Source organism: Heterocephalus glaber, unplaced genomic scaffold (genome assembly GCF_053883595.1).
Source record: "Heterocephalus glaber isolate CG9 unplaced genomic scaffold, H.glaber_assembly_v1.0 deba00001472, whole genome shotgun sequence".
In the NCBI taxonomy this organism is placed as follows: Eukaryota; Metazoa; Chordata; class Mammalia; order Rodentia; family Bathyergidae; genus Heterocephalus; species Heterocephalus glaber.
In genome coordinates, this window is record NW_028258315.1 from 92,119,420 (window position 1) to 92,146,526 (window position 27,107).

Sequence of the window (27,107 nt, forward strand, 5' to 3'; positions counted from 1 at the left end):
CCACTCAGCAGCAGGCCTCTCTGACACCACCCCCCCAACACTGCTCCAGCTACCCTGGCTTTTCTACTCTCTGAATGTTGTTCCTACAGCATTGATATAGGGTGTATGATCTAGGGATGATACAGGACCTCTCTGCCTCCCAAGCGCAAGGTCCTGAGCTCAAGCCCCGGTACCAAAAAAAATAAAGGATATAGGACCTTCCAAAGTAATCTAAATAAATAAGGGAAAGAGTAAAAACTCCCAAACTGTTAGATACCTGTTAGATATCTGAAATGCCAAGTTCATATCCTCTAAAATTGAAGAATGAATTCTAGGAACAATGGAGGTTAAGAGTAGGGAATATTGGGCCGGGGATTTAGCTCAGTGGTTCCGGCGCCTGCCTCGCAAGCACAAGGTCCTGAGTTCGATCCCCTGTACCAAAAAAAAAAAAAAGAATGCATGGGTTAAATAATACGATCAACAAGATTGCTATGAATATAACTAACAAATGTTTCTACTAGGAGGAACCAGCCTCCCACTAAGAGGATAAGGAGAAGATCCAGGGGATTTCAGAATCTGACATGGCATTAACTTGTTGTTTGAGATATTAGCTACTGAGCTATTGACAACAGCTATTGAGATATTAGTGGAAGGATCAGGAATGTATACACATTTATGAGAGAGAGACTAGCTGAGGTGTTGTTTAAGGCCTACTGAGTATCATTAAGACCTCAATGTGTTGTATGACATTTTCTAACTCTAGGGAAGGGATAAAGACAGAAGCCAAGTGATCATACTAGTGAAACACACTCCTAGACCATTGATGTTGCAAGTGGGGTAAGTTTGCAGGTTTGTTGATGCTTTGGACACTGTCTTGTAACTGCACAAATCTCAGGGTGTACTTCCTTATCCATCTAGAAGGTAGCCAGAATCACAAATTGGTTCCACAGGACCATTGAGTGCCATTGAGGGAGTCTCATCTAATTCCAGGGCAATTAAACCAGTTTGTTGTTAACCAGTCTTTGGCCTGTAAAGTTATTATGTGTATACACTGCTCAGGGGTGTCCACCCCAAGTATTTAGTAGAGTTAGGCCAATGAGGAGTGATTTTTCTGTTCCCAACACAAGGGGGCTTTCTACTAAGATGTTCTGTAGTGGGGGTTAACCATACATAATTATCCGAAATCCTAAAATAGTCATCTTGACATCTATGGTTGTTGTCCCTCACGATCAGACCCTTATTTCTTTCTTTTTTTTTTGGTACCAGGAATCGAACTTGGGTCCTTGCGCTTGCGCAGCAGGCGGTGAAACCACTGAGCTAAATCCCCGGCCCAGACCCTTATTTCTATTTAATAGAGGTTTTACTAGAGCCTGTAGAGAGCCTTCAGTGGCATTGTTAGAAAAAGCTTCATTATGCCAAGGATGTAGTTTATAGGCCACTCAGTTACCTCGTAACTGTGGGCTGAACTATGAACCATGGAATTTTTTTCATGTGTCATCAACAGTCTTGTAGCTTACTTTAATCATCTCCTTGAAGTGGAGATGCCCACCAAGGAAGTCCTGATATACTTCATAAGGGGAGCAGGTCACATATCTAGGAGGATGTTTGTTGTAACAATTCTGCATACTCTTGTGCCCACCTTAGAAAGGTATTGCACTCTCCTTTAAGTGGTGAGGTGACTAGTGATAGGGCTAAGAGTAACACCCTAGATTACTTATCTGAAGGCTTTGTTTTCTATTTGAACAAGAATTTTAAGTCTTCTATGAGTTCAAAAGAGTATTTGGGTGTTAGCTCACACTCTGCAATGAGTTGGTTGTGATGTATCCAGGAGTCCAGGCCTGCTACATTAACTGCTGATGGAGGCGACAGGATCATGGTGTATGGTCCTTCCCAAGTTGGTTCTAGGAAAGGAGATGATGAGGGGAGCGACTTTACGAGTACTAAATCTGAATTGGAACATGAGATTTCTTCTTTCTCTAGGCAGAGCTTCTGTTAGCTGTTGAAGAATCTGCTGGGATTTAGCCATTGCAATGACATCTTTTAGTAAAGCATCTGTTTCTCTATCAAAGAGAGAATCATTAGTGAGAAAAGGAGGTCCATAAAACATTTTAAATGAAATGAGGCCTAGTAGTTGAGGTGTATTTCTTTTCTTTTTCTTTTTTTTTTTTTTTGGTACCAGGGATCAAACTCAGGACCTCATGCTTGCCAGGCAGGCACTGTGCCACTGAGCTAAATCCCCAGCCTTGTATTTTTTTTTTTTTTTTTTTTTTGGTACCAGGGATTGAACTCCAGTCCTTGCACTTGCAAGGCAGGCAGCGGAACCACTGAGCTAAATCCCCGACCCCTTGTATTTCTTATTTTGATAAGGGCTAATGATAGTAAGTGAGGTCACTGTAGGTGAGTCTCCTGAGCCATTTTGTGAAGATATATCTTCAGGATCTCATTTATTTTTTTAACCTTTTCCAATGATTGTGGCCTCCAGGCACTACGGAGGTGGCAGAGAATCCCCAGTGCCTGAGAGACACCCTGTGTGACTGTAACTTTAAAGGAAGGTACATTATCTCTCTGTAAGCTTTTAGGAAGTCCAAATGGGAATAATTTCTGAGACCAAAACCTTTACCACCTCCTGTGCCTTTTCTATTCTACAAGGAAAGGCCTCAACCCAGTTTGTGAAAATATCTACCCAGACCAATAGGTATTGAAGTCCCTTACTCTTTGGCATATGTGTAAAGTCCAGTTGCCAATAATCTCCAGGGTATTTACCATTTACCATGTCTCTGTATACCTGGAGGGGATATGGTCTGGTTAAGAGAACTGGTCTTCTGGCAAAGCTCACAAGTCTTAACTATCTGTTGTATTGTCTGAGAAAGTTCCTTCCCTATGAATAACTTTGAGGCCATATACTGTGTCTTGTCTCTCCCCAAGTGAAAAGTTTGATGTAAAGACTTACTAATTTTCCATTGCCTAGTACCAGGAAGGAAGAATTTACCACCATCTGACTATAACCAACCTGATGGAAGGAACTGACACCTATGGGAGAGAGCCCCTTTGATTTCTGAGAATATTTGGGTTGAGTATGATCAAAGGACCCTTTTCAGATCAGGGGTCCCTGAAGGAGGGGCCCTCAAGCAGCTTCTCTTGCTGCTGCATCAGCCAGTTGATTACCTTGAGATACTTTGTCAGCTCCTTTTTGGTGTCCTCAACAGTGAATTATTGCCACTTTGGAGAGCCTATAGACAGATGATAAAAGTTCATCTATGATACTTTATAGGAGGTCCATTGGCTGTTAGATAATTTCTTTCTTTCCATATGGCTGCATGGACATGCAATACTAGTAAAGCATACTTTGAGTCAGTATAAATATTGACTTTTTGTCCTTTACTGAGTTCTAAAGCCCTGGTCAGACCTATGAGTTTTGCTAGCTGAGCACTAGTCCCAGGTGTAAGTGAGGAACTTTCAAGTGTCTGATGTAGAGTCACTATTGTATATCCTGTCTTTCTTGTCCCATTTTCCATGAAGGAACTGCCATCTCAGAAGACAGTCAAATCAGGGTAAGGGGAGTGTCTAATAAGTCTTCTCTTGCTGTGTATGTGTGGAGAATTATCTGTTCACAGTTATATCTGTCAGTCTCAATTTCTTCCTTTTCTGGTAGAAAAGTGGCAGAGTTTAAGGAGGAACATGACTTTATTTGAATGGCTGGTTCTAGAATCAGAGCCTGGTATTTAAGAAGTTGGTTGTTGGATAGCCATAGGCTCCCTTTAGAAGCACATTGTGAGGTGTACAATGAGATCTTTGTCTAAACTCAACTTGGATACCTCTGGCACTAAGAGAGCTACTGCAGCCACAGCTCTAAGGCACACAGGCCATCCCTTTGGTACAATGTCTAATTCATGACTCAGATACCCTACAGGCTGTTGAACAGGCCCAGATTCTGTGTAAGCACTCCCAAAGCCATGCCCCACCTTTCATCAACATATATACTGAAACGGTGTCCTATCAGCAAGCTCAGTGCCAGGGCATTTAGAAACACTTATTTGAGCTTCTGGAATGCAGTCTGGGAATCAGGTTCACAGGTTAAAACATGAGTATCTGGGCCAGGGATTTAGCTCAGTGGTTCCACCTCCTGCCCCACAAGTGCAAGGACCCAAGTTCAATCCCTGGTACAAAATTAAAAAAATAAAAAAATAAAAGAGTATCTGTCTTTTGGGCTTCTTTTATAAGCTGATAGAGGGCTCATGCAATTTTACCATATCCCACTATCTAAAGGTGACACAAACCTGTAATTCCTAGGAATCCTCTTAGCTGTTTTAAGAGTCTTGGGCTGTGGTTTAATTCTTTCTTCCCTCAGCCTTTGGGTTCCCTTAGATATGATAAGGCCCAGATATTTTACCTCAAGGATGCAAAGTTGTGCTTTAGATCTAGAAACCTTATAACTCCTGTCAGAACACAGGTGCCTTGGCTAGAAAGCTCTTCTGAGGGGGTGCATAACAGTATATCATCTACATATTGCAAGACTGTGACTTGGGAACATTTAAAATGTGCCAAGTCATGGGAAAGCATTTGCCCAAAAAGCTGAGGACTATCTCTGAATCCTTGAGGAAGCACAGTCTATGTCAGTTGAGAGGCCTGGTCATGAGGATTTTCAAAGCCAAAAAGAAACTGAAAATCTGTATGTAAAGGAATACAAAAGAAGGTATCTTTTAAATCCAACACTGAGAACCAACTGATATCTTCCAAGATCTGAGAGAGGAGAGTGTATGGGTTAGGTACCATCAAGTGGATTGGCACTACTGCTTCATTTTGTTGTTGTTGTTACCAGGGAATCAAACTCGGGTCCTTGCGCTTGCGAGGCAGGCAGTGGAGCCACGGAGCTAAATCCCTGGCCCTACTGCTTCATTTATTAACCTAAGGTTCTGTACCAACCTCCATTCTCCACTGGGTTTTTGTACTCTCAAGACTGAAGTGTTGCATGGGCTATTACAGACTTTAAGTAAACCTTATGCTCTTAAATTGTCAGTTATAGGCAATAATCCTTTTTTTTTTTACTTTAGGCCTTATAGGATATTGTCTCTGGTGAGGAAAAATAGTAGTATTAGGATCTTTGAGATGTATTTATACAGGAGTAGCTTTTATTGTTCTACTTATCTTACTTTTAGTTGTCCATATTTCAGGATTTATTTCTATTTCTACAAGGGGAAGGCAGCATACCTGACCTGGATGTATATATGCTACACTATTTAAACAAGATAAAATATATCTCCCCAGGATGGGGACTGGACTTTCAGGCATAATTAAAAAGGAATGGGTAAGCCGGGGATTTAGCTCAGTCAGTGGTGCTGCTGCCTTGCTTGCAAGCACAAGGACTAGAGTTCGATCCTTGGTACCAAAAAAAAAAAAAAAAACAAAATCAAGGAATGGGTGAAAAAAAAAAGAAATGGGTGAAGAGAAAGCCATCCCAGTTACAGCCTAAGAATTGTGAGAAATAACAAGTTACTTCTTCTTTAGTGATTCCTTTCCCTGATGTAGGATGGCTGGAAGGAAGGCCAGGGTTGAAGAGAAGGACCAAGAGACATCCACCAGTGTCCAGCAGTAGACCGATTTCTTTTCCCTCTCTGGAGCTCCTCTGTGGAGATGACAGTCTGGCCAGAGGGAGAAGGCAGAGAGTGCCCTGGGGCCCTTCAGTCTTACTGGACCAGCTGATAAGATGGATCTGAGCTCTGGGGCCTCCACTTCAGAGGGCAATCTGACTTCCAGTGGTTACCTTTCCAATCAGGGCATGGCTCAGGGGGCCTCTTATGGCAGTTTCTCCTACGGTGGCCTTGTTTTCCCCAGTGGTAGCAGGTGAGATTAGTAGTTGTCAAGCTCTTCTTGGAGCTCCAAGAATAGACTTAGGTTCTATTATTTTAAGGGCTGCTGTTAAGGCTGTTGGCTTCTCTCCATTCCTCTGCTTTTTTCCTTTAACCTCCTTCTGCTCGCAATTATAAAATGCTGAGGCAGCAATGTTCATTAAAGTATCAAGTGAGCTATCTGGAGCAAAAGCCATCTTTTGCAACTTTTTCTTAATATCTGGGGCTGTCTGTGTAATAAACTTGTCTTTAAGAACAATTTGTCCTATCAAGTCAGGAGCTAGGGATGTATGTTTTACCAATACCTCTTGTAAGTGATATAAGAAGGCAGAGGGTTTTTTTCTTCTTGTTGAATAGTTGATAATCTAATATAATTGAAGGGCTTAGTTTCATCCTTTTTATACCCTCATGAATACACATCTGAAGATGTCTCCTATTCCAATTTCCAGTATGGTTGGTGGGCCAGTAGGGATCTTGTGTAGGGGTTTCTTGAGCTCTGGGAGGAACCAGCTGTTCCCCGGCTGTCGCTCTTTTGGCCTTCTAATATATATTTTTTTGGTACCAGGGATTGAACTTGTGTCCTTGCGCTTGAGCAGCAGGCAGCGAAACCACTGAGCTAAATCCCCGGCCTTGGCCTTCTAATATTAACAAGATATTATTCATCCTCAAATGTAATGGCAGCTCATAATCCTGCTTGTGCCTTCATTAGAAGCCAATGTTGGGCTGAGGATTTAGCTCAGTGATTCTACCACCTGCCTCATAAGCACAACGTCTTGAGTTTGATCCCTGGTACCAAAAAAAAAAAAAAGCCAATGTTTGATTTAAAAGCAACATTACATCTTTCCAGTCTAGTTTATATGTTTGAGTAAGCCTCCTAAAGACATCAATGTATTTATCAGGGTCATCTGAAAACTTTCCTAGGTCATGTTTGATCTGTTTGTGGTCACTGAGAGAAAAGCACATGTGGACATGAGCATGTCTGAATTCACTATTTACTTTTGTGTGTGTGTGTGGACCAGAGATCGAACTCAGGACCTTGTGCTTGCCAGGCAGGTGTGGCATCACTGAGCTACATCCCTGGCCCCTCACTATTTACTTTGTGTAAGGGATATTATCCTTGAGGGGCTTGAACAAAACCAACTACAGATGGACCTAGTCCAGTAGAGGCTTCAATTGTGGCTGGCTTAGAAGCCTCATCTGTAAACTCTAAAGGGTAAGGAGGAGGGATGTCAGGCTCCAAAGGGCAACTGGAGAAAGCCTTAAACTCAGTAACAGTAGGTGGAGCTTTGGTTAGGGTTGCCTTGGAAACCTCACCCTCAGTGTTTGTTCCAAAAGCCAAGAGTGGGAAACCTCAGTGAAAGGGCCCAGAGGTGTCTGAGTTTCCTGTGGCTTACATTTACATTTTAAACACAGATAATTATTTCTTTTTCTTTTTCTTTTTTTTTTTGGTACCAGGGATCAAACTCAGGTCCTTGTGCTTGTGAAGCAGGCAGCAGAACCACTGAACTAAATCCCCAGCCCTGGATAAGTATTTCTTAATGCAAAGAAAGTCTGAATATATGGCAATTTTGAACACTTTCCCTCTTACAGTATGATTCTAGTTGTGAAATAGTATCATAATTAATACTTCCCTCTGCATTCCAGTTTGGCTCTGCAGGGTAGGTAGGCCATGTATGGGTATAGCAGAAAAATACTAAACCACTCTTTCTCAGTATGTGAGAGTCACACATTTTCTAATGTTTAAGAATACATTCCAAAGGAGTAAGATGTTTTGACATTGGGTTTCCCATCTGAAATAAGAGAAAAAATTGGCGTCCCTGTGAGTTTCTACTTGATTCCTATTTCCTTTCTTCTTCTTCTTCTTCTTTTTTTTTGTGGAACCAGGGATCACACTCAGGACCTCGTGCTTGCCAGGCAGGCACAGCACCACTGAGCTACATCCTCAGTTGATTCTTACTTCCTTGCATACTTATTTTTGTTTGTTTGTTTGGTACCGGGGATCAAACTTGGGACCTTGTGGTTTCAAGGCAGGCGCCGGAACCACTGAGCTAAATCCCCAGCCCTATGATTCTTATTTCCTTAAAGCATCTCCAAGGTGACTTACTCCAGAGCAGGTGGCTGCCATCTGGAGGAAACTGATCGGGGTCAGACTAGACACCCATACCAGTTTGAGACCCTATCTTCTCCAGGAAACTTATACTCCTAATTCTATCAGATGGTTCTAAAAATGCAAGCTACAGTTAATTCTAGCTATAACAATCAAGTTTACAGAAGGAAGCATTGCTAGCAAAGCCAATAATCAAGAGATCTAAACCACTGCTTCCTAGTTCTTTGAAAGAGAGTGAGGGAAATAGATCAACAGGCAAATTAGCACACTTTTCATCCTGCAAAAGAGATCACCTCTAGAAAGAGACAGAATCAAGTATATGGCTTGGAGAAACTCTGCCCTGGGCCCTAGGGTGGGAAAGCCTCTAAGAGATTTCTGTTATCTACCTAATTCACTTAGGCAACCTTCCTTAATGGCAAGACAAGGCTACTCATCATTCAAGGTCCATTTTAAAATCACTAGGTATCTGAAACTCACAAGTTAAACTTATGTTCATCACCTAGCAACCACAAGTCACATGTTAGTAAGGGCCCATCTAACAGTTTTCTATATGCACATAAAACAAAGGCTGAATCCCTTTTTATTCTAGTTAGCATATAAAAAACACAAGTGTAAGTTGCTAACTGATTGTTGTTTCTGCGAAAGACAAAACAGGTGTTACAAGCTGCTTCGGCCTGACTTGGAGGGAAGGGTGGTTTAACTACAAGGTGGTTTTAAAGTTAACTCCCAATGAGTTTGAGAAAAGTTTAGGGGGAAGTTTCTAACTCACAAGCAGAGAGAAGGTCCAAATAAAAACATAAGCCATGTAAAGAAAACCCCAAAATCATTACATAGCATTTTACCCATTTACAGTAAAAGTCTCAAAGCCCACAACTTGTTAGGAAAAGTATTTTCCTCCTCTACACATATAAATGATGAAAACCAGACCTAGGAGGTGAGAGTAAGATAGGGTAAACTAAATGTAATCCTCATCTAAGATGACTTCCCTGTCTACAGCATTAACAAATGTTCATTTTCTATGAGCTCAACTTAAAGGTCCTTAGTTGGAAAAGTTGGGGCAGTTTCAGAGATCCTCCCTTTCTCTAATTTTACATACCTCTATAAAGAAAGTGTAAAGTTGCAGGGAATGATCAGAAATTGGACCAGGAAAGGTCTTTTCTTCTCATGCTCATGATTAGTTACTGAGACAACTTACTCCTGAGTTGTCACTCTCAGCCTGGAAAGGTGAGAATGGGGAATCTCAAGAGCTACGATTGTCTCCTCACCAGTGGAAGATCAGACCAGAAAGGAAACTGAAGCAGAAGAGGCTCAACATTTTCTCTAGAGTATAGAGAAGGATTGGGCCAGACCGTCCCAGTGAAACCTGTCCCTCAAGTCCAGGCCACTAACCAATCGTCTTTTAATTGATGGATAGGGTCTCATGATTAATAGGTATGTATATTTCTTTTTTTTTTCTTTTTCTTTTTTTTTTGTACCAGGGATCAAACTCGGGTGCTTGAGCTTTCGAGGCAGGCAGCAGAACCACTGAGCTAAATCTCCAGCCCTTATATTTCTTAAATATAATCTAAATTTCATTTAAAAAAACCCCCATTTTACAGAATTTTATATCACAGTCCACTAAGGGCATTCTAACAGTATTTACCTAGCACTGTCGTTTGCGATAACAAACCACAACAGTCAAAGGAGTGAAGCAGGTCATCAAGGAACACCAATAAAGTTAGCAACTAGTCCAAACATAACATAAATTTACCATTATTTTAACAAAAGACAATGCATTGTAAGACAAACAAACAATGGACAAAAACTTAAGATATATGATATACAATTTAAGACAAAAGCCAGAATATATGAAACAAAAGCAAACTCTTACCTCCTTCCAATTATCTCAGTGAAAGACCTCCAAATGATATAGGGTGTACGATCTAGGGATGATATAGGACCTCTAATTAAATAATGTAAGGAAAATATTACAACTCTCTCTGTTAGATCCAAAATGCCTAATTCGTGTTCTCTAAAATTAAAGAATGAATTCTAGGAACCATGGAGTTTAAGAGTAGGGAATATTTATTGAGGGGAAGACAGCTCCCGCCTGAGAGGGACAGGAGAGGACACCCAGAAAGTGGGTTGCCCAGGACCCCACTTCTTAGGGTACTGTCATGGGACAAAGCCATGAAACGAGGCAGGTACAAAGTGGGACAAAACTACAGTCAATTAATAAGATCCAGTGGAAAATCACAAAATGGGTATGAGGTGGGACAAAACTATGGTCAACCAATAAAATTATAAGTATATAGTTACTTAGGTAATGTATTACTTTTCTCTCATTGTTGAGACAAAATACCTGACACCCAGAGTTAAAGGGGGAAAGGTTTATTTAGCTCACAGTTTGTAGAGTTTTCAGTCCATAATCGACTGGCTCCAAGCAGGGTGCACATGGCAGAGGGGCAACAGTTCACAGCGGTGGAAGTTAGCAAAGGCCACAAGAGAGCTTGATGGCGTCTTCCTGCTCCTTTTATTTTATTCAGACCACTGGGATTGGGTGGTGCCAAACCTATCGCTCATGTGTAGTGGTTTAGTAATCACACACCCCTAATTCAGACATCTTACACTCTAGATTCAGCCACCTCCCAAATAGCCTCACCTTGTGCTCATTTCAGCAGCACATATATAAAATAGCCCCACCTCATTCGCATGAGGCTTTGGGGGGACATCTAAACACAAGCCATAACTGGTAATATTGATTAAATGGGGATCAAATGAGAGAGCAAGTCATGTAGCCAAGATTTCCGGGAAGGAATGGTTTTGAGCCCACCCAAGGTGATTGATGCCTATTTAGAATATCAATCACTGCTGTTTATCCCTAGGGGATGTGAGTGTAATGGTCCTCTTTTTTGAATCCTGGCCTTTAGTAAATGTGCCTCAGTTGTCGTTTGTATTGACACTCTAGAGGCCCAGCCCTGTCTAACTGCCTATAAATATCTAATTAACTTAGCTGGCTACAATAGCAGCAGCTGTTACCCCAGTCCCACAAAGGCACCTTCTCACAAATGCAGTCTCAGGTCAGAGGTGTTAAAGAAAAGCGTAGGCAGCCTTGGTTTGGAGCGAGTTCCTGCACTAGCCCAGCAGGTCTGGTCAGCATGGAGTTCAATCACAGCACGAGCAGCAGGCACTCGTGGGCTCTGTAACCAGCTGACAGATTAATTAAGCTGCCACCACTTGCACTGTCTCTATACCTCACTCCGGTCTTCTTAATTAGGCAAATTAAGTGCTGCCTAATTTGCTAGCTCCAGTTCTTAGAACCTGTTTGGTTCTGAGGGTGCCCTGATTTGAGAATTGTTTTCTTTGCTCAAATAAACTTTTTAAAACTCAATTTGCCTATGATTTTTCTTTTCCTTTTTATGGTGTTATCATTGAGCCACATCCCCAGCCCAGGTCTTTTTCTTTTAACAAAGGTCACCAGTTGAGTTCCTGTGCTGCAGGCAGGGTGATGCCACCTGACTTTACCTCTATTAGCACTGGCCACCAGCTGGTGCTGACTTATTTATCCTGGCCCCCAGACACTGAGGACTGAACCTAGCGGTGCTCTACCACTAAGGTGTATTCCCACCCTTTAAAAAATATTTTATTTTGGCCAGGCTTGGTGTCCCATGCCTATAATCCCAGCACTTGTGAGACTGAGATAGGAGGACTGCTGTTAGTTCAAGGCCAGCCTGAACTACATAATGAGATCCTCTCTTAAACCAAAAAAAAAAAAGATTTATTTTGAAGCCAGGAGTGGTGGCACACGCCTACAGTTCCAGTACTGTGGAAGGCTGAGGCAGCAGGACTGCAAATTTGAGCTCTGCTGGGCAACTTAGTGAGGCCTTGACTCTAAAAAGAGCCAGGGATGCAGCTCAGCGGCATAGTACCTGTCTGGCAAGTGTGAGACCCTGAGTTCGATTCCCAGTACCAAAAAAAAAAATTGAAAAAAGGGTTGGATACATAGCTCAGGCAGGACAAAGACCCAGCAGCCCATGCGTGCGTGTGCGCACACACACACACAAACATTATTTTGAGCTGGACGTGGTAGTGCATCCCTTGTAATCCCAGCACTCTAGGACGCTGACGCAGGAGGATCACAAGTTGAAGCTTAGCATGGGCAATAACCTCTCAAAATCTAAAGAGGCGGGGGATATAGAGGCCCTGGGTTTGATGTCTAGTACCCCACCCAAATATAAATATATACAATCTCACATCTTAATTCCCTTTTAAAACCTCCTTTCCCTCCCTTCCCTCCATCTCTGGATCCCCTTCCATTTGAGAAAGTTCTATCTTCCTACTTCTTTTATTTTTTTAATTAAAAAAATTTTTTTTGGTTTTTTGAGACAGGGTCTTCCTTTGCAGTTCAGGCTGGCCTTGAACTCACTATGTAGCCCAGGCTGGCCTTGAACTCACAGCAATCCTCCTGCCTCTGCCTCCCAAGTGCTGGGATTACAGGCATGTGACACCACACGTGGCTCTTCCTGCTTATTATCTTTTATTTGGCTATTTAAAATTTGCATTTCTCATATAAGAGAATATGTGGTATTTGTGTGCCTGCTTTATTTCACTTAACATTATGGTCTCAAGGTGCATCCATTTTCCTACAAATGACTCAAGTTTATCTTTCATTTGTTTGTTTTGAGACAGGGTCTCACTTTGTAGTTTAGGCTGGCTTTGAATGCATGGCGATCCTCCTGCCTCAGCCTCCCCAGTGCTAGGATATAGGTATGAACTACTACCCCAGCTTCAAGTTTATCTTTCTCTATGGCAGATTAGTGTTTATTATATATGTATTATTTTGAGATAGGGTTTTGCTAAATTGCCCAGGCAGGCCTCAAACTTGTGATTCTTCTGCCTTAGCCTCCTGAGTGTCATGCCTGGCCTGTTAAGAAACCTTCACAGCAAACATGCCGTTAGCAAACAAGAGGCTACTCAGTAGCCAGAAGAGTGAACAGAACAGATGGCTATAAAAAAAACTTAGGACAGAGTATACAATCTCCTCGGCAACAGAGTTCAGTATTATATGCACACCTGTGCTGACTGTCCTTGGTCCCTCAATGATAACATTCCACTCCAGATCCCTTAGTCCCTTCCCAATCCTAGATGAACTTAATTTTTCTCTCAGCTAGTGGATGAAATCATTCAGAATCTCAGCCCTGTCTGCATCCAGACCAATAAATCCAGCCTTCTTACATAAAGCCTGTCCCTCTTAGCTAGCTGCTGAAATCTTCCCCGACTTCAGTCTCTACTCACACCCAGACAGGGATAAAGCCTTTTCTTTCATAAGGTCTTTGTTGGAGTGGCCTCTCGTACGCCATTTGTAACACTGAGTAGCTGCACCACTGTGCCCACTTTAATTTTGTCTACTCGAGCCTGGAATGCTAGCTGTGGGAGCTCAGTGGTGGCACCTGGCTGACCGACAGCATAGGCACCTGGAATGAGTAAACGAAGATGGTTACTTTCATTATCCCTCTTACTGGTAGGGAAACCGAGGCTCAGAGGGGCTAGGTAGCTTGTCCAAAGTAGCTCAGCTCATCTGTAGCTCAACCCCAGGGGCTGAGGCACCTGAGCAGGTCAGCTGAGGTGTGACTGGGGAACCAGCCTACCCTGCCCTGGTCCTGCTCCTTCGGTAGGAATGGGTGGAGGAAGGTTGGCTCTCCAGTCCCAGGTTTCCCTCAGGAGTGCCCTGAAGCAACCCCATCTCTGACAGGAACAGTTAGGACAGGCAGAGGACTCATCTCCCCTGCTGCTACTCAAGGGCCATCTTAGTGACACCCCGTGCCCGTCAGCAGCCCCAGATCCAGGTTCAGCTTCACAACAGCTGCTTTGGGGGGCCCAGGTGCAGGCCAACCTGAGGAGCTAGCGGATGACAGTCGGCTGGTGTGTTGAGGGTGCCCTGAGTTCTGTGGACTCTCCTGGTTCGCCCCAGGCACTGGTTTACCCACAGGTCAGCATGGTCCTGTCCAGAGACGTGCCCTCTCACCCTCAGGCTCAACAAGCTTCGGGCCCCTGGAGGGTTACTCCCCCGCCCCCACTCCTTGCCCTCCCTCTCTCTGCCCCGTGCTGATCATGTCCTGGCTGAGGTCCTGCTGGGACCCAAGTGACCCTTGATTTATAAGACCCAGACCACGTCGAACTATTTTATTGGAATAGAGAAAATAGGCAACAGGAATCACTCTTGGTGCCAGCAGCTATAAATTCCCTCATCCCTTCCCTGCCACCCCAGCCCCAAGGCCAGGGGTACTCTGGCCCCTTTCAGGGCTGCCCTCTTATTTGGACCACAGGAGGACTCTTTTTTTTGAGACAGGGTCTTGCTATGTAGCCCAGGGTGGCCTCAAACTCCTGGTGATCCTCCTGGCTCAGCCTCCCAAGTGCTGGGATTACAGGCGTGCGCCACCACACCTGGCCCAAGGACTCCACTTTGAAAGGCCGCATGGGGCAGGAGCTTCCAACGTGTGCTCTGCTACCAGCTTCATGATTAGCAGCAAAATGCCCACAATGACAGCCACAGCAACAAAAGACAGGGGGAGTTGATCAGATCCACAGCTGCATAAGTTAACAATGGCACACAACGACGGGCACGATGCTGGTAGGCCTGGCCATTCACTCCAGGAGGCTGATGGCCCACAGACTCCGGGAGGGGCCCGGCATCCTCACTCCCAGCACTGGAAAGCATTAACTAAACACACACATTCACATTCTCTGTAGGGACTGTCAAATTAAGGTACCAAAAAGGAGGGGAGAAAACACTTTTAAGAGAACAAAGAAAGCCTGCTTCCCTGCTCTGAGTAGGCACCAGGCTAGACATGGCAGGTGAGCTAGCCAGTAAGCTCAACAGGCAGCTCCCGGCCGCACAGGGCCTCCCACTGACGGGCCAACAGTGAAATGAGCTTCTCTCGGCTCTCGGCGCTGGGGACAAAAATCTGCCACTGGATCTCACGGCCCTGGCCAGCCCTGGCAGAACCACTCTGCATCTCTCCGAAATGGTCCAGGGTGACGCTGCCCATGAGGTCGTGGCCCTGCATGTCATCAAAGACAAGGGTAAGGGCCTGTGGGTAGGGCTGGTAGCCCATGAGAACTCGGTCCAAGTCCCGGACACGGTGGCCATCACCCAGCCGGTACCTGTCCCTCTGTGGTGGCTCTTTGGCAAACTCAGGCAGTGGGTAGTGGATATAGTCTTCATCCAGGAGAAAGATCTCCGTGCTGGTGAGCAGGAGTGTCTTGGGGCGCAGTGGGCCCCGGCAGCTCCCAGGTGGCGGTAGGTCCACCTGGAAGGCCTGTACATACAGCAGGATACTGGGGGCTGGGGCTTTCTCTGGATCAGTTGTTTTCTGGGCCACGATGTACGTTAGGTCCCCAACTTCCTCCTCGCTGGGGTAGGTGAACTTGACACGACTTGAGTGGATCAGCTCGTAGTTCTCCATCTTTCCTGCAGAGAAAGATGCCACCAGGGCTATAGACTGTCATTGGCCTGTGGTGGGGCTGGAAGCACCAGCGGTCCTAAGCCACCCAAGCAAGGGCCCCAAGCCAGAAGCCTAGGGCTGACACTTGAGATGCATGGATGCCTGAAGGATGGTTAGGATGGAAACTGCCACAGAAAAGCCCTGTGTCACATTCTGGCCAGCTAAGTGAGGCAAGAGAAAAAGAGGCAGAGGAGGAGGGCTGTGGGGCAGAGAGAGGTGCTGGTCTGTGGGGTCTGTGGTCTGAGCTGGACAGGGTACCTGTGGTCTTGTCCCCAAACTCTGAGTAGAAGTCCTTGTCAGCAGGCTCAGGAGAAGGCGTGCGCTCCAGTGAGGAGAGCACAAGCATGAGGTGCTGGAGGAAGCAGTGCGTCAGGTAGCTGTCCCGAGTCAGGCATGTGACCACCTGTGCCGGGGCGGAGCCTGCGGGAGAAGGGGCTGGTCACGGCCACAGTTCTCTGACTACCTCTCTGACCAGGTCTCTGCCCCAGAAAGCCAGCAGGGCTATGTGGAGAGCATCATGGGGTCTGGAAAGGCCGCCATTTCTCAGACAGGAAGGGCTGAGACATTTTTCTGGAAGGGGGTCCATAGGCATTAGGGAAAGAACACAGCTTTCTCTCTTCAGGAAATGTGAGTCAGAAACATCCTGCCTGAGCCTAGGGCCCGCTCTGCCCCTGGTCTGGTGCTAACTGCACACCCCACCTCCTGCCCAGAGTCCTGTGGTGTGAGTCCTGCAATCTCAGCAGTTCCTGAAGCTGCTTCCTCCCACTCAGCTGACTGGCCTGTAAGCAGGGAGATAACTCTGTCTATGATAATGTCCCCACATGTGGAAGGTGGAAGCCCACTGGCCTTCACCCAGAATGGGACAAAGCACAGAGGGTTACTCACCCGTCAGCCGGAAGTGCTGGTCAAAAAGGCCAACATTGACTGACTGCAGGTCGCTGAGTTTGAGCACAAAGCACTGAGAAATGTGGAAAGGGCTGTTGTTGTAGTCAGTGTTTTTCTGATGCCAGAAATCTGTGATGGAGAGAAAGGGACTGAGGGTGGTGGTGGCTATGGCAGGTGAGCACTAGGATCCCAGATGTATAGTGTGTCCAGCAGGAATGGGTCCCCGTGAGGCGCTGGCACCACCTCTACACAGGCAAAGCTTCATATGCAACTTGGTCTGAGGTCTGAGCCTTGCTTGGCTCAGTGCGGTCGCCAGGCCATTGGCTAAGGCTCCCACAGGGGCTCTGAGGGGCAGACGCTGCCCAGTCCCTGCCTATCATGGCCCATTCCCGGGCACTTGCTGGCCCTGGCAGGGTGTGTGCACATCTGGCCTTAAGTCTTCCTGACAGCTCCAGGAAGGAAGTGCTGTTGTCATCCCCTTCCTCAGATGAGAGACTCGGAGGCCAGAGGAGCCCACTTGCTACCACCTGACACCACACGTAGGCTGTGAGCCCCTCACAACAGCAAGCCTGGTGCCTACCCTGCAGAGGCTCTGAGAAGTAGCGGCGGAGGCCATCGTGCAGCACGAAGTACACAGCCTTGGTGGACAGCAGCACACAGGCGGTCACCTCCAGCCCTGGGGTCTGGTAGAACACCACTGATGACCAGAGGAGGTGCCTCAGCTCCTCGTTTTCAACCTGGACAAAGAGGGGCTGGGTGTGGCCCTGAACAAGAGCAAGGCCGGACAGAGGTACCACCCACACTACCACGGTGACTTGCACATGCCCACCACCTTATACAGGGCAAGGTGAGACACTCTTCTCAGGTGGAGGAAGTGACAAGAGGACAGCTTGGGGAGGGCAGCTCAGGACCTCCAAGCCACATCCTCAAACCAGTGGGCAGCTGAAGCTGAGGACTATGTCATGGCACACACTTGAGGCAAGCCCTGCCTCACCCACAGGACTGATGCCTCTCCACCCAAGTGCCAGCCAGTGTAACCAGCTTCTGGGCTGCTACCTCAGCAATGCTGCTGTGGAAGAGCTCAATGACAGCCTTGCCCGACAGGCCGGCGATGTGCTGAAGCGAAGGGCAGACAGGCAGGTGAAAGGGGATCTGGTTCTCCTCTGAGGTGGACTGGATCAGCTGCTCACTCGGGTACTGGGCAGGGGCCTCAGCTTGTGTCAGGGCCTCTGCTGCGGCTGGAGTTGGGGTCTCTATCGGAGCCTCTTCCGGGACCAGAGCTGGAGCTGAAGCCTCTGCTGGGGCTGGAGGTGGAGCTTGGGCCTCCGCTGAGGTTGGAGCTGGAGCTGAGGCCTCCTCTGGGGCTGGAGCTGGAGCCAGGGTATTTGCCGGGACTGGAGCTGAGGCTGCCAGGACTGGAGCTGGGGCCGGGGCTCCGGCTGTAGCCTCTGCAGGGCCTTCCTGGGGACGCTGGTCATGCCTATATCTCCCAATCCCCCAAGAAACATCACATTCACATGTGGGCTCTGCAGAGTCACATCATGTACACATCATGCATCCCAGAATGCGAGGATCTCGGTGTGCACCATGTCTACTCCGTGAGTCACCTGGAGACCTCATCACCAGGTTCTTTATGGGACAATCAGCTGAGAAGGCCCTTTCTCTTGGGTGGGAGGGGCAGATGGGGACAGAGTGGGTCCTATCGAGCCAGCCAGATGCATGTAACAGACACTGTGGCCCATGGATTGGAAACTCATCCTGACAAGGTGGCAGAAATACCACTGCAGGTCTTGAGTGCCGACCAAGGTGGGACCTGTGTGCATGGGTGCTGGAAGAATTTAGAGCCAAAACCTCAAAACTGCCTGTTTGCCTTTGGGGTGTCCTCAGGTGGCCCAGGTTGTTAGGCTGGCTACTCTGCCACCTCTGCACATGAACTGCTTGGTTCCAGACACGAGAACAAACAATGCTCAGAACCTTCAAGTTCATGAAAGTTGGGAGGGTCCCCTCTGAAGCCAGCTTCTATGACCACAACTTGTTGAGAGGGGAGTTCCTTGGATGTTGCCCTCTCAACTGGACCTAGTCTGGCTGCCGTGATCCTTCACTTGGCCAAATATCCCATGGAGCCTCTGGGCTGTCTTGGGCCATACACCTGTCTGCTGGAGGGGTTCTGCACGTGTCCTCTGTAGGCAGGTGCCAGCCAGGCTTGGGGGAGACAGGAAAGCAAAGATAAGGTGCCTGGTGCTGAAGTCTCACCAGGGCCAGGGTGTAAGTTGGCCACTGAGGGTCACTTCTTACAAGACTGCTTTCTTGAGCTGGGCATAAGAGGGGCATCAGATTCAGCCTGGAAGAGGTGGAGAGCTCTTGAAGAGCATCAGGTCAGGGCTGGGTTGGAGGGGAGTGGCAGACCCCACGAGATGCTAAAGGTATGCAAGGGTGAGAATGGTCTCTTCGGTCTACCAGGATGGAAGACAGCATGAGCTAGACTGTGTCTTGGGGGACAGGAAGGCAGACAAATGAAAGGGTTTCCTACTTAGGTGGGGGTAGCCCAGGAAAGCCAGCAACAGAAGGCAGAGGCACCTACACAGGCATAAGGTACTTTCCATGACCCAGGGGGGCTCAAGCTGAAGAACCCTAACAGGGGGACTCTTCTACCCCGACCTCTAGGTGGCCCTGAGGGAAACCCAGGAGGAAGTCCAGGAAGAGCCAGGCTCCACAGAACAGGAGCAGGAATGGTGGACAGTGAGGGGAACAGGAGGACTAGGCTGCCAACTCCTTCCCTGTCAAATACTGCATCTTCCCAGAAGAAAGGAGCCTCGGGAGAGATGACCCACCCAGCTCACTCTGATCTGCTACTTTTAGCAGCTAAGGTTCCTCGGGGAAGGACTTCCAAAGTCACGTCCTGTTTAGTCCTGCCTGAGAAGGCCTTTGTGCCTCTCCAACAGGGTAAGCTTGGCAGCTGCACTTAGGGATAGGGCAGCCATGGGATGTAAGCCTTGGTGGTGGAGGAGGCAGGTGATGCCTAGGGGCCATGACTGGCCTCAAAGGAGCAGAGTGGACATGGCCAGGGCCAAAGTGATGGCTCTCCCACTGGGCAGGCAAAGTAGGGAGCAGCTGTCTCAACCCACCGTGCATGGGTGGCAGGAGCCTGGGCCAACCTGTTTTTGTGAAAGAACAGCTTTCCTGAGCCTCTTCTGAAGTGCTGGGAGTAAGAAGCAGCTGAGTAACAAGGCTAAGGGAGCAAGGGCAATACCAGGGGCACTCGGGAGCTGGGGAGAAGCCAAGGAGTACAGATGTCTACAGATACACACATGCCAGCTCACCCCAGGCCCCAGAGCCTGTACTTGGTCTTACCTGGCCCTGTCTTCGGCAGGTTGGCCATCCACAAGAGGGCTCTGGGATCTGGTTCCAGGTGTGGGGGTCTTGGCAATGACCACAGTCTTCAAGTCCTGCAGCGAGGCTCGAAGCTGGTTGTATATGCGCAGGAAGTGGAACTTCTCATGGGGCAGCACGAAAATGGCAGTGACGAAGCGGTAGCCAACGAGCAGCTCAAGCACATGGCCATCAGCGAAGGCACCCCTGGGCTGTGTGCAGCTGCGCGTGGGGTCCAGCAGGACGGTAGAGAGCGGCACACGGCTGAGTTTGAAGCTGTTGCGGTTGCGGCAGTGGTGGGTGCCCCGGTTGGGCATGGGGTTGAAGTCGGCCTTGATGACGTTGAGGTGCTGCGGGGTGAGCAGCAGCCAGTAGGGGATGGCGGCAGACTTGACAGCTTCGGAGGGCGCACAGCAGGAGCGCCGCACGGCCGAGCACAGCGTGCAGCTGGCCCACTCAATGTTGCCCGAATAGTCCCCGGCGGCTGTCTGCACCATGCGCTTGTCACTGTAGACCAGGTAGACCGGGAAGCAGCCCTGGCTGCGCTCTTGGCAGCCACCAGCCACCTTGTAGAAGGTGAGGAGCTGACGCAGGAACTCCTGCAGGCTGGTGTGGCTGCTGTAGAGGATGGGGCTGCACAGCATGGCCATGTGCTGCGGGGCGAAGCAGGAGCGCAGGTCGGCATGGAACTCCTGCAAGTTGGCGGCGTCCGAGATGATGAAAAGCGTGTTCTCACTGTGGCGCACCTTGAGCACCAGACACAGCTCTGGCATGAGGAACCCAAACTCAGTGAGGTCACCGTGGGGGAAGCAGAAGACAAAGCGCAGGGACGAGAGGATGTGCTGGCTACTGCCTCGTGACTCCTGGTGTGGGATCTCGAAGACGGCAATGCCGAAGTCTGTGAGCACCAGGCAGGCGGCAAACTGGCGGATGCTGCCCTGCACGTGAATCAGGAAGCACCACAGCACCTTGAGGATGCGGATGTGCTCCAGCAGGAAGTCCTCATCTGCGCCCAGGGCCCACTCCAGAGCCAGGCGCTCCTCCTCAGCCTCCTCTTCCTCCTCTTCCTCCTCCTCCTCCCCCGGGCCGCCCTCCTCTTCCTCTGTGTCTGGGGGCCCCATTTCAAAGTAGCGGTTCTCAACAACGTCCTCCTCATCCTCGTCGTCGTCCTCCTCACCCTGCTCGCCCTGACCCTCCTCTCGCTGGTTGGCAGCCTCAATCCAGGCAGGCAACTGCCGCTCGATGGCCTGGCGGATCAGTGTGCTCAGGCGCTGGATGAAGTCCTGATTGGTGGCCGTGTAGCCAATGCAGGTAAAGGGCAGGAAGATGATCTGGCCAGACCCAGGCACCACCTGCACCTCTGGCTCCGTGTGCTCTGGGCTGTGCAGGGAGAGGAGAGGCTGCATCAGGGACGCTCCATGCCTGCCTCCGAGCCCAGTGCTGCACCTGGTCCCAGGGAACCAACCCATGTGTCTACTACCCCTCCCACACAGCTAGGGCCTGTTCCCAGAACAAGAGTGTGGTGCTGACAGCTGCAAGGTTGGGGTGGTCAGTGTGGTCAAGAATGCAGGATTTCAGGGGCACAGACCACAGCTATCCAGCACAGCCCTGCCAGACCACACTGGCTCCTGCAACAAAAGTGCTCCAAGACTGCATCATTTGGATGCTTTTGTGAGCACTCCTAGGTGTGAACACACTTATTATAATGGCTCCCTTCAGGGACATCCAGTGGCCTCTAGGGGCAGGGAAGTGGGCTGGGTGATGCCTTAGGACCTTTATGTTTAAATTCCACCTCCTCCTGGCCACTACAGCCCTCACATGTACAACAAGACCTGATAATCAGCTATAAAAGGCGAGTTAATATTTCATGACTTCAGGGCTACCCCACTCACATAATTTTCTTTTCTTTTCTTTTGGCACTGGGGATCAAACTCAGGACCTTGCATTTACGAGGCAGGCGGCTGCACCATTGAGCTGAATCCCCAACCCCATATAATTTTCTTATTTAAGAAGAATGTAATTACCATCCTGGGCATGGTGGCACATGCCTGTACACTGTGCACTGTGAGGCTGAGGCAGGAGGGTTGCAAGTTGGAGCCCAGCCTGGACAATTTAATAACTTGGCAAGACCCTGTCTCAAAAAAAAAGAAGGGGGCTGAGGATATAGCTCAGTGTGAAGGCCCTGGGTTCAATCCCCAATACTGCAATAAACAAACAAAAAAGTAATTATCATTCTTAGCTCAGACTACAAAATAGACTGCTGACCAAAAAACAGTCTCAATCTGCTAACCCTTCATGCAGGATAATATGAATAAGGCAAGTTTAGGGAAAGCAGCCTGGAGCCCATCTCACCTGTCATTATTTAAAGAAAGAAGTAGCTCTGTAGGACTTTTACAGCCTTGTTACCCCGCACCTACAGCTGAGAACCTGAAGAAGGTGCAGACACCAGGCTTAGAATGCCTACTCAAACTCCTCCTTACCTTGCACCACCAACAGCTCCAGGCACGTCCCTTAAATCATCGGGAGATGCCTGATAGAGAAGGAAATGCAATCAGCCCCCGCCTTCTGTAGCCACTCCTGTGCACTAACTGGGCGTGGGGCCTGAGCTGGGCACTGGGCCATCTGTGGAGAAACCTCAGCACTCCCACACTCCACCTATGGGGTTGCACTCTGGGGCCTAGGGGCTCGCTCTCTAGGGGGCACCCAGGCAGTACACGGCAGGGCTGAGATTCCCACCCCAATCTGATGCCAGTTCACACTCCCAGCCCACGGCCAGAGCCTGTCACCACTCTTAGCGTGGCAGGGCGGCATCGGGGTGGGGGTGGGGGAGAGACTGGCTCCCTGTATCACTCAGGTCTATCAATGTGGTCTGGCCTCAGAATGAGCAGAGGTGTAGCAGCCCTGGCAAGACCCAGGGCTCAGGAGCTTCTTTCGGTGTGACCCTGGGGAGGGAGTGCTGGGACAGACAAGGACTCTGTGAACCACCATGACACAGTCACGTGCAGAGACTGGCCTGCCAATAGCCAGGCACCAGTTCACCACGCAGCAGCCACTCTCACTTTCCCTCTTCCCAGGACACAGGGACAGCTCCAGAAGGCTGAGCAGTGGGCACAGGAGGTCCCGAAGTCATACTAGGAGACACGTGGTAAGGAGCAGTGGCTCCTAGGTGCCAAGGGGGAGGGAAGCTCTCCTTGGGATCTGCTCTCCCCAGGGCAGTCTCCATGCAGGATCAAGGCCCCTGCCCTTCCCCTGCCCCCGAGGGTCCAATGAGAGAGGAGCACTGCCTGGTCCCATGCACACAGAGACACATAAGACAGAGAGAGAGACAGAGAGACAGACAGAGAGAGAGACAGAAGACACACATGGACACACACAGGGAGAGGAGGGAGAGGCTTAATGCAGACCCTTAATTGCTTGCTTTGTCAAGAAGACTCAACTAGACATATTCAAGAGAAAGACGGCAGCCGAGGAGAGCACACCAAGCCCTGGCAGCATCCAATGCATCCCGCCAGCCACTTCTGACTGTGGACCCACTCCAGGCAGCAGTTGACTTGTAGAAAAGGTGCCTAGAAGCAGGCAGAGGGCATTACCTGTCCCGCAGGGATGGACTCCAGGGAATCTGAGCAGGCCCGGGCAATGGGCCTGTCATCAGGAGTCAGACTGTCGGTAGATGAGAGGCTGCTGGCCAGGGCCTCCTCCTGCACGAACATGACCCCTGCAGAGATGAAGTGGGCGGGCGGGCGGGCAGGGAGAGCAGCCATTCAACAATGGGCTGGCCTCAGACCACCAGCCCGGCCAGGGGCCAGCCAGACCCCAAAGTCATCATATCGGTCAGACAGGAAAATGGCAGAGCTGAAACCCCCAACTCAAGAATAAACCAATGACTGCTGCTCTAATCTCAGGGCAGGGAGAAGCTTTCTGAACACACATACAAAAGAAGAAATTACTAATTGTGACTACATAAAAATCAAACTTGTACACATTAATTTAAAAAACTAAGTTAAGGCAAAATCGAACAGAGAAAAAAGTGCTTGCAATATTTAACAAAGATGTATATCTTTGTTAAGAGTTCTTATATATTTAGGAAAAAAAATGGGGGCGTCAGAAACTCCATTAAAAGACTGCCAAGTACATGAAGAGACATTCCACAGAATGGCCAGCAGATACAACATGGAAAAGATGCTTACCCTCCAGCACATACAGAAAGGCAAGTTGAAACAGGAGACCGTTTGTCTCTCAAAGGCAGGACTGACTGCAGCCCAGCCCTAGCCTGACTGGACTCAGTGTGAGCTGGCCCGCCTGTTGGGAGAGCAGTTTGGCGAGATGTCCACACACATGTCCACTTCTGGAGCACAGGCCCAGGAAATGACCAGCCGCGACTCTACCCTGATCTGACATCTCTGCAGGGCTCACAGATCCACAGAGCAGGTGACACCTTGCTGGAGAGCCAGACCTTGCAGGCTTCAGTCCTCCAGGACTGTGGAGTACAACTTGCACCTGCACTCACTGGGCTGCTCCCTGTTCCTGCAGGAACGCCGTTGACTGCCCCAGGGCTGCCTTCTATGACAGTGGCACTCTGACTCACGTACTCTACCGAGGCTGTCTGATGATATGGCCTGTCTGGACATTATTTCACTCCAGAGTTTGCAGAATGGTGGAGGGGGAAGACTTTCTCAACACATTCCAAATCACAGCTAGCTGGTCCAGAGGAGCCGGGGCCTCCACAACCCGACTTTAGCACCAGTCACCTCAGCACAGCGAAATGACTCAGAACTCTCAGATCCCCATAGGGCATGAGATCCTTGTCAGGCTTGGTTGCTGCCCAGGACAGGACAGCTCACACAACTCAAGTCCTCTGCCCAAGGGCTAGGCAGGCAGCCCAAGCCCAGATACCCTCACGAAGCGAAGCAGCAGGGCTCTGCGAGGCAGGAAGGGCAGCAAGCACACGGCCATGCACAAAGCATCCCCAGGGCCTCCCCTAGGCTCTGCCTATGGTGCCTTTTTCCCAGGAATTTGTCTTCTCCTGTTGACTTCAAGATTCACCTCACCCAAACCTGTTTCAGACCTTCTACAAACACCTCGAACTGTTCTACCCTGTTCTCTATCAGGGACAGAGTTCATCTTCCCAAAGGGCTCCAAATTCTCTGAAGGGCACTGTTTTGAGCCCCCCACTAAGGATATGGGAAAGGGGGGCCCTTACTGACCACTTTTGTTAAACCACAAGCAATGCTAAGCACCTCCCCAGCATTAGCTCATGCGTGCCTCTCATTATTTACCACATTTTATCAAATCTAAGATGCGTGGATGTGCTGCCATCTTGATCTTAGCAGAAGGTGTCCACAGAAGGTTTTCCCATGACTCCATCACGAATACCAGCTGGCTGTCAGCGACTATGGGACGCCACTGACTGAAAGACGCATCTCAATTTCAGAGAAGTCACAGGGTGGAAATGTGTGCATATTAGAATCCATGAAGTAAGGTGTATCCACTTTATGGTTGAGAAAACAGCTTCAGTGAGGCTACAAGTTGCTTGAAATCTCACAGCCAGGAAGAGGGAACCTGAACTCAGATGCTTGTTCTTAACCACCTCTCTATACAGTCTTCTCTCAGGTCTCACACCTGGCTGGAGAACCAACTGGCATTTTGCACACTGGTCCTTAGCAGCCACAATCCTCTGGGGCTCCAACAGCTGCCTAACAGCTCCTGTGATGACCAGAGGCCTGGTGCTTTCTGGAAAGTACCCTCTTCAGGTGGGCCTCTGAGGGTCCAGTTTATTCGCAAGTCATCTCCTCTCTAAAGATCAGGCTGGAGCAGCAGGCAGCAGTTCACAAAGCTGCTCTCAACACAGAAGTCCCTGCCCATCCAGACCAGCTCCAGTAACACATGGCCGAATATACACATATGTGGAGTCTTCCACACTCATGAGAAAAAGCAACTTTTTGGGGGCCAACCTCCCCAGCCCAGTTTGGACATAAGGAAATGTGGACAGGGACAGTCTGCCCACTTCCTTCCTGGACTGTCATCTGTACAAACAAGTGGTCAAAAAAGGCCACTCGGCCAATGGGATAGGGACATCAGGAGATTCCTCAGAAAAGGGATTTGACCTTTGCCATTTCTTAACCAAAGGAAAGAGATGTGCACACAAAGACATCCACTGCAGTTTTATTTATAAAGGTGCAACTCTGGGATAGTATCTCAATGTCCAGTGACCAGGAAGGGGGGACAGACTACAGAGCCACTCCACAGTGCCCCTGATGAGCAGGCAGAGAGAATGGGGAGATGAGCTAGGCCCCGGCTGCTATAGAGGCTTTACTGCTGAGGCTGGGGACTGCCTGCAGCTGCAGCTCTGGGGGTACCCCATTCCCCCTGCCTGCCCAGGTCTGCTCTTACCAGCTTCTTCTCCATTTGCCAGGCACGGATGCACTCCCTCACCCACTCATTCACTGAGCCAACAAATGCTCACTGAAACAGGCTGTGTCCTTGGCCTTGGGCCAGACATACCTGGCCGCCCTCGAAGCCTACCCGTATGTGCTTCCCCTGCAGTGTGGCCAGGGCTGTGGGGGCCCACAGGGGAGTTTGGCCTCGATGCAGGTGGCAGGGTCCAGGGTTTCCTCACAGGGATTCAAACCCTCCACTTCTTTCATGTTTAAAAAATAAACAAAAAAATAAAAAATAAAAAACAACCAAAACCTCTCAGTCAAGGTTCTGACAAATGAAAATGGGCAAATGCTCTGGCACCTAGCCCTACAGTTCCATTTTCCTGAATTCTCTTCTGCGGGTCAGTCATGACCTTAGTGCACTGCTCTGCTTCAGGCTTTCCCCTTAACATAAACAAGCATGTCTCCCTTCTTGCTACCCAGTCTTCTCTTCCTGCTGGGACTGTGGCAGAGGGTCCTGGGCCACACTGCCTCTCTCTCCTTCTTGGCGTGCAAGTCACAGCCTGTGTTGTCAGCCGGGAGGACTTCACCTCTCCCTGCCCCAGATATCTTATCTCTCTCTAAGAGAAGCTCTCTGCCAGCGGGGGCACCAAGTCAAGGGATGGGATTTGTTTCTGGCTCTTGAAACATAGGGTCAAACTGGTTTCCCGAGACCTCACACCAAGTTCTGCGTCTCCAGGAGCCTGGGTGGGTGGTGTTCTTTTCTGCGTGTCCCGAGCCTCAGTTCCACTCGGGGATGGCACACCTGCCCCTCTTCTGTCAGGGCCTGCTTCACTCGCTCATAGGACCTGCTTCACTCACTCATCTCCGAGGATGCCTGGGTTCAGAGGTGAAAGCCCTTTAAAAACTCTAAGACAGTGGGCAGGTGAAGGGATTGATCTTCCAGGGGTCCACAGGGACACAGACAGCCCATCCTGGTCCCATGAATACAGTGCTTTGGGCCTAGGTCACACGAGAGTCACAGATGAGGCAATGATAACAGAGAGCTCCCCACACAGGG

At 48.9% G+C, this 27,107-nt stretch overlaps 2 protein-coding genes across 9 annotated transcripts in view; both read right to left on the minus strand.

Annotated features, from left to right (window-relative positions):
- Stab1 (stabilin 1) overlaps nt 1–13,927 on the minus strand; it is a 41,587-nt gene extending 27,660 nt beyond the window's left edge. For all 3 annotated transcript variants that reach the window (XR_015439608.1, XM_087182454.1, XM_087182453.1), the window contains exons 1-4: nt 9,803–13,927; nt 3,145–3,209; nt 1,776–1,880; nt 257–411 (exon numbers count right to left, since the gene is read on the minus strand). The gene's annotated coding sequence lies outside the window, so the exon portion shown is untranslated. The remainder of the gene's footprint in view (nt 1–256; nt 412–1,775; nt 1,881–3,144; nt 3,210–9,802) is intronic.
- Nucleotides 13,928–14,079: 152 nt separating this feature from the next.
- Nucleotides 14,080–27,107, minus strand: part of Nisch (nischarin) — a 37,884-nt gene continuing 24,856 nt past the window's right edge. For 3 of the 6 annotated variants that reach the window (XM_087182456.1, XM_004864393.3, XM_087182455.1), the window contains 8 exons: nt 23,261–23,385; nt 22,151–22,200; nt 19,653–21,050; nt 17,358–17,781; nt 16,882–17,038; nt 16,302–16,430; nt 15,675–15,836; nt 14,080–15,382 (listed from right to left, as the gene is read on the minus strand). In XM_087182456.1, coding sequence (XP_087038582.1) covers nt 14,772–15,382; nt 15,675–15,836; nt 16,302–16,430; nt 16,882–17,038; nt 17,358–17,781; nt 19,653–21,050; nt 22,151–22,200; nt 23,261–23,385 — 3,056 coding nt within the window. In that variant the 3' untranslated portion in view covers nt 14,080–14,771. Of the gene's footprint in view, nt 15,383–15,674; nt 15,837–16,301; nt 16,431–16,881; nt 17,039–17,357; nt 17,788–19,652; nt 21,051–22,150; nt 22,201–23,260; nt 23,386–25,816; nt 26,925–27,107 lie in introns of those variants that run through there. The other 3 variants (XM_004864392.3, XM_021244098.2, XM_021244099.2) reach the window with 2 other exon arrangements.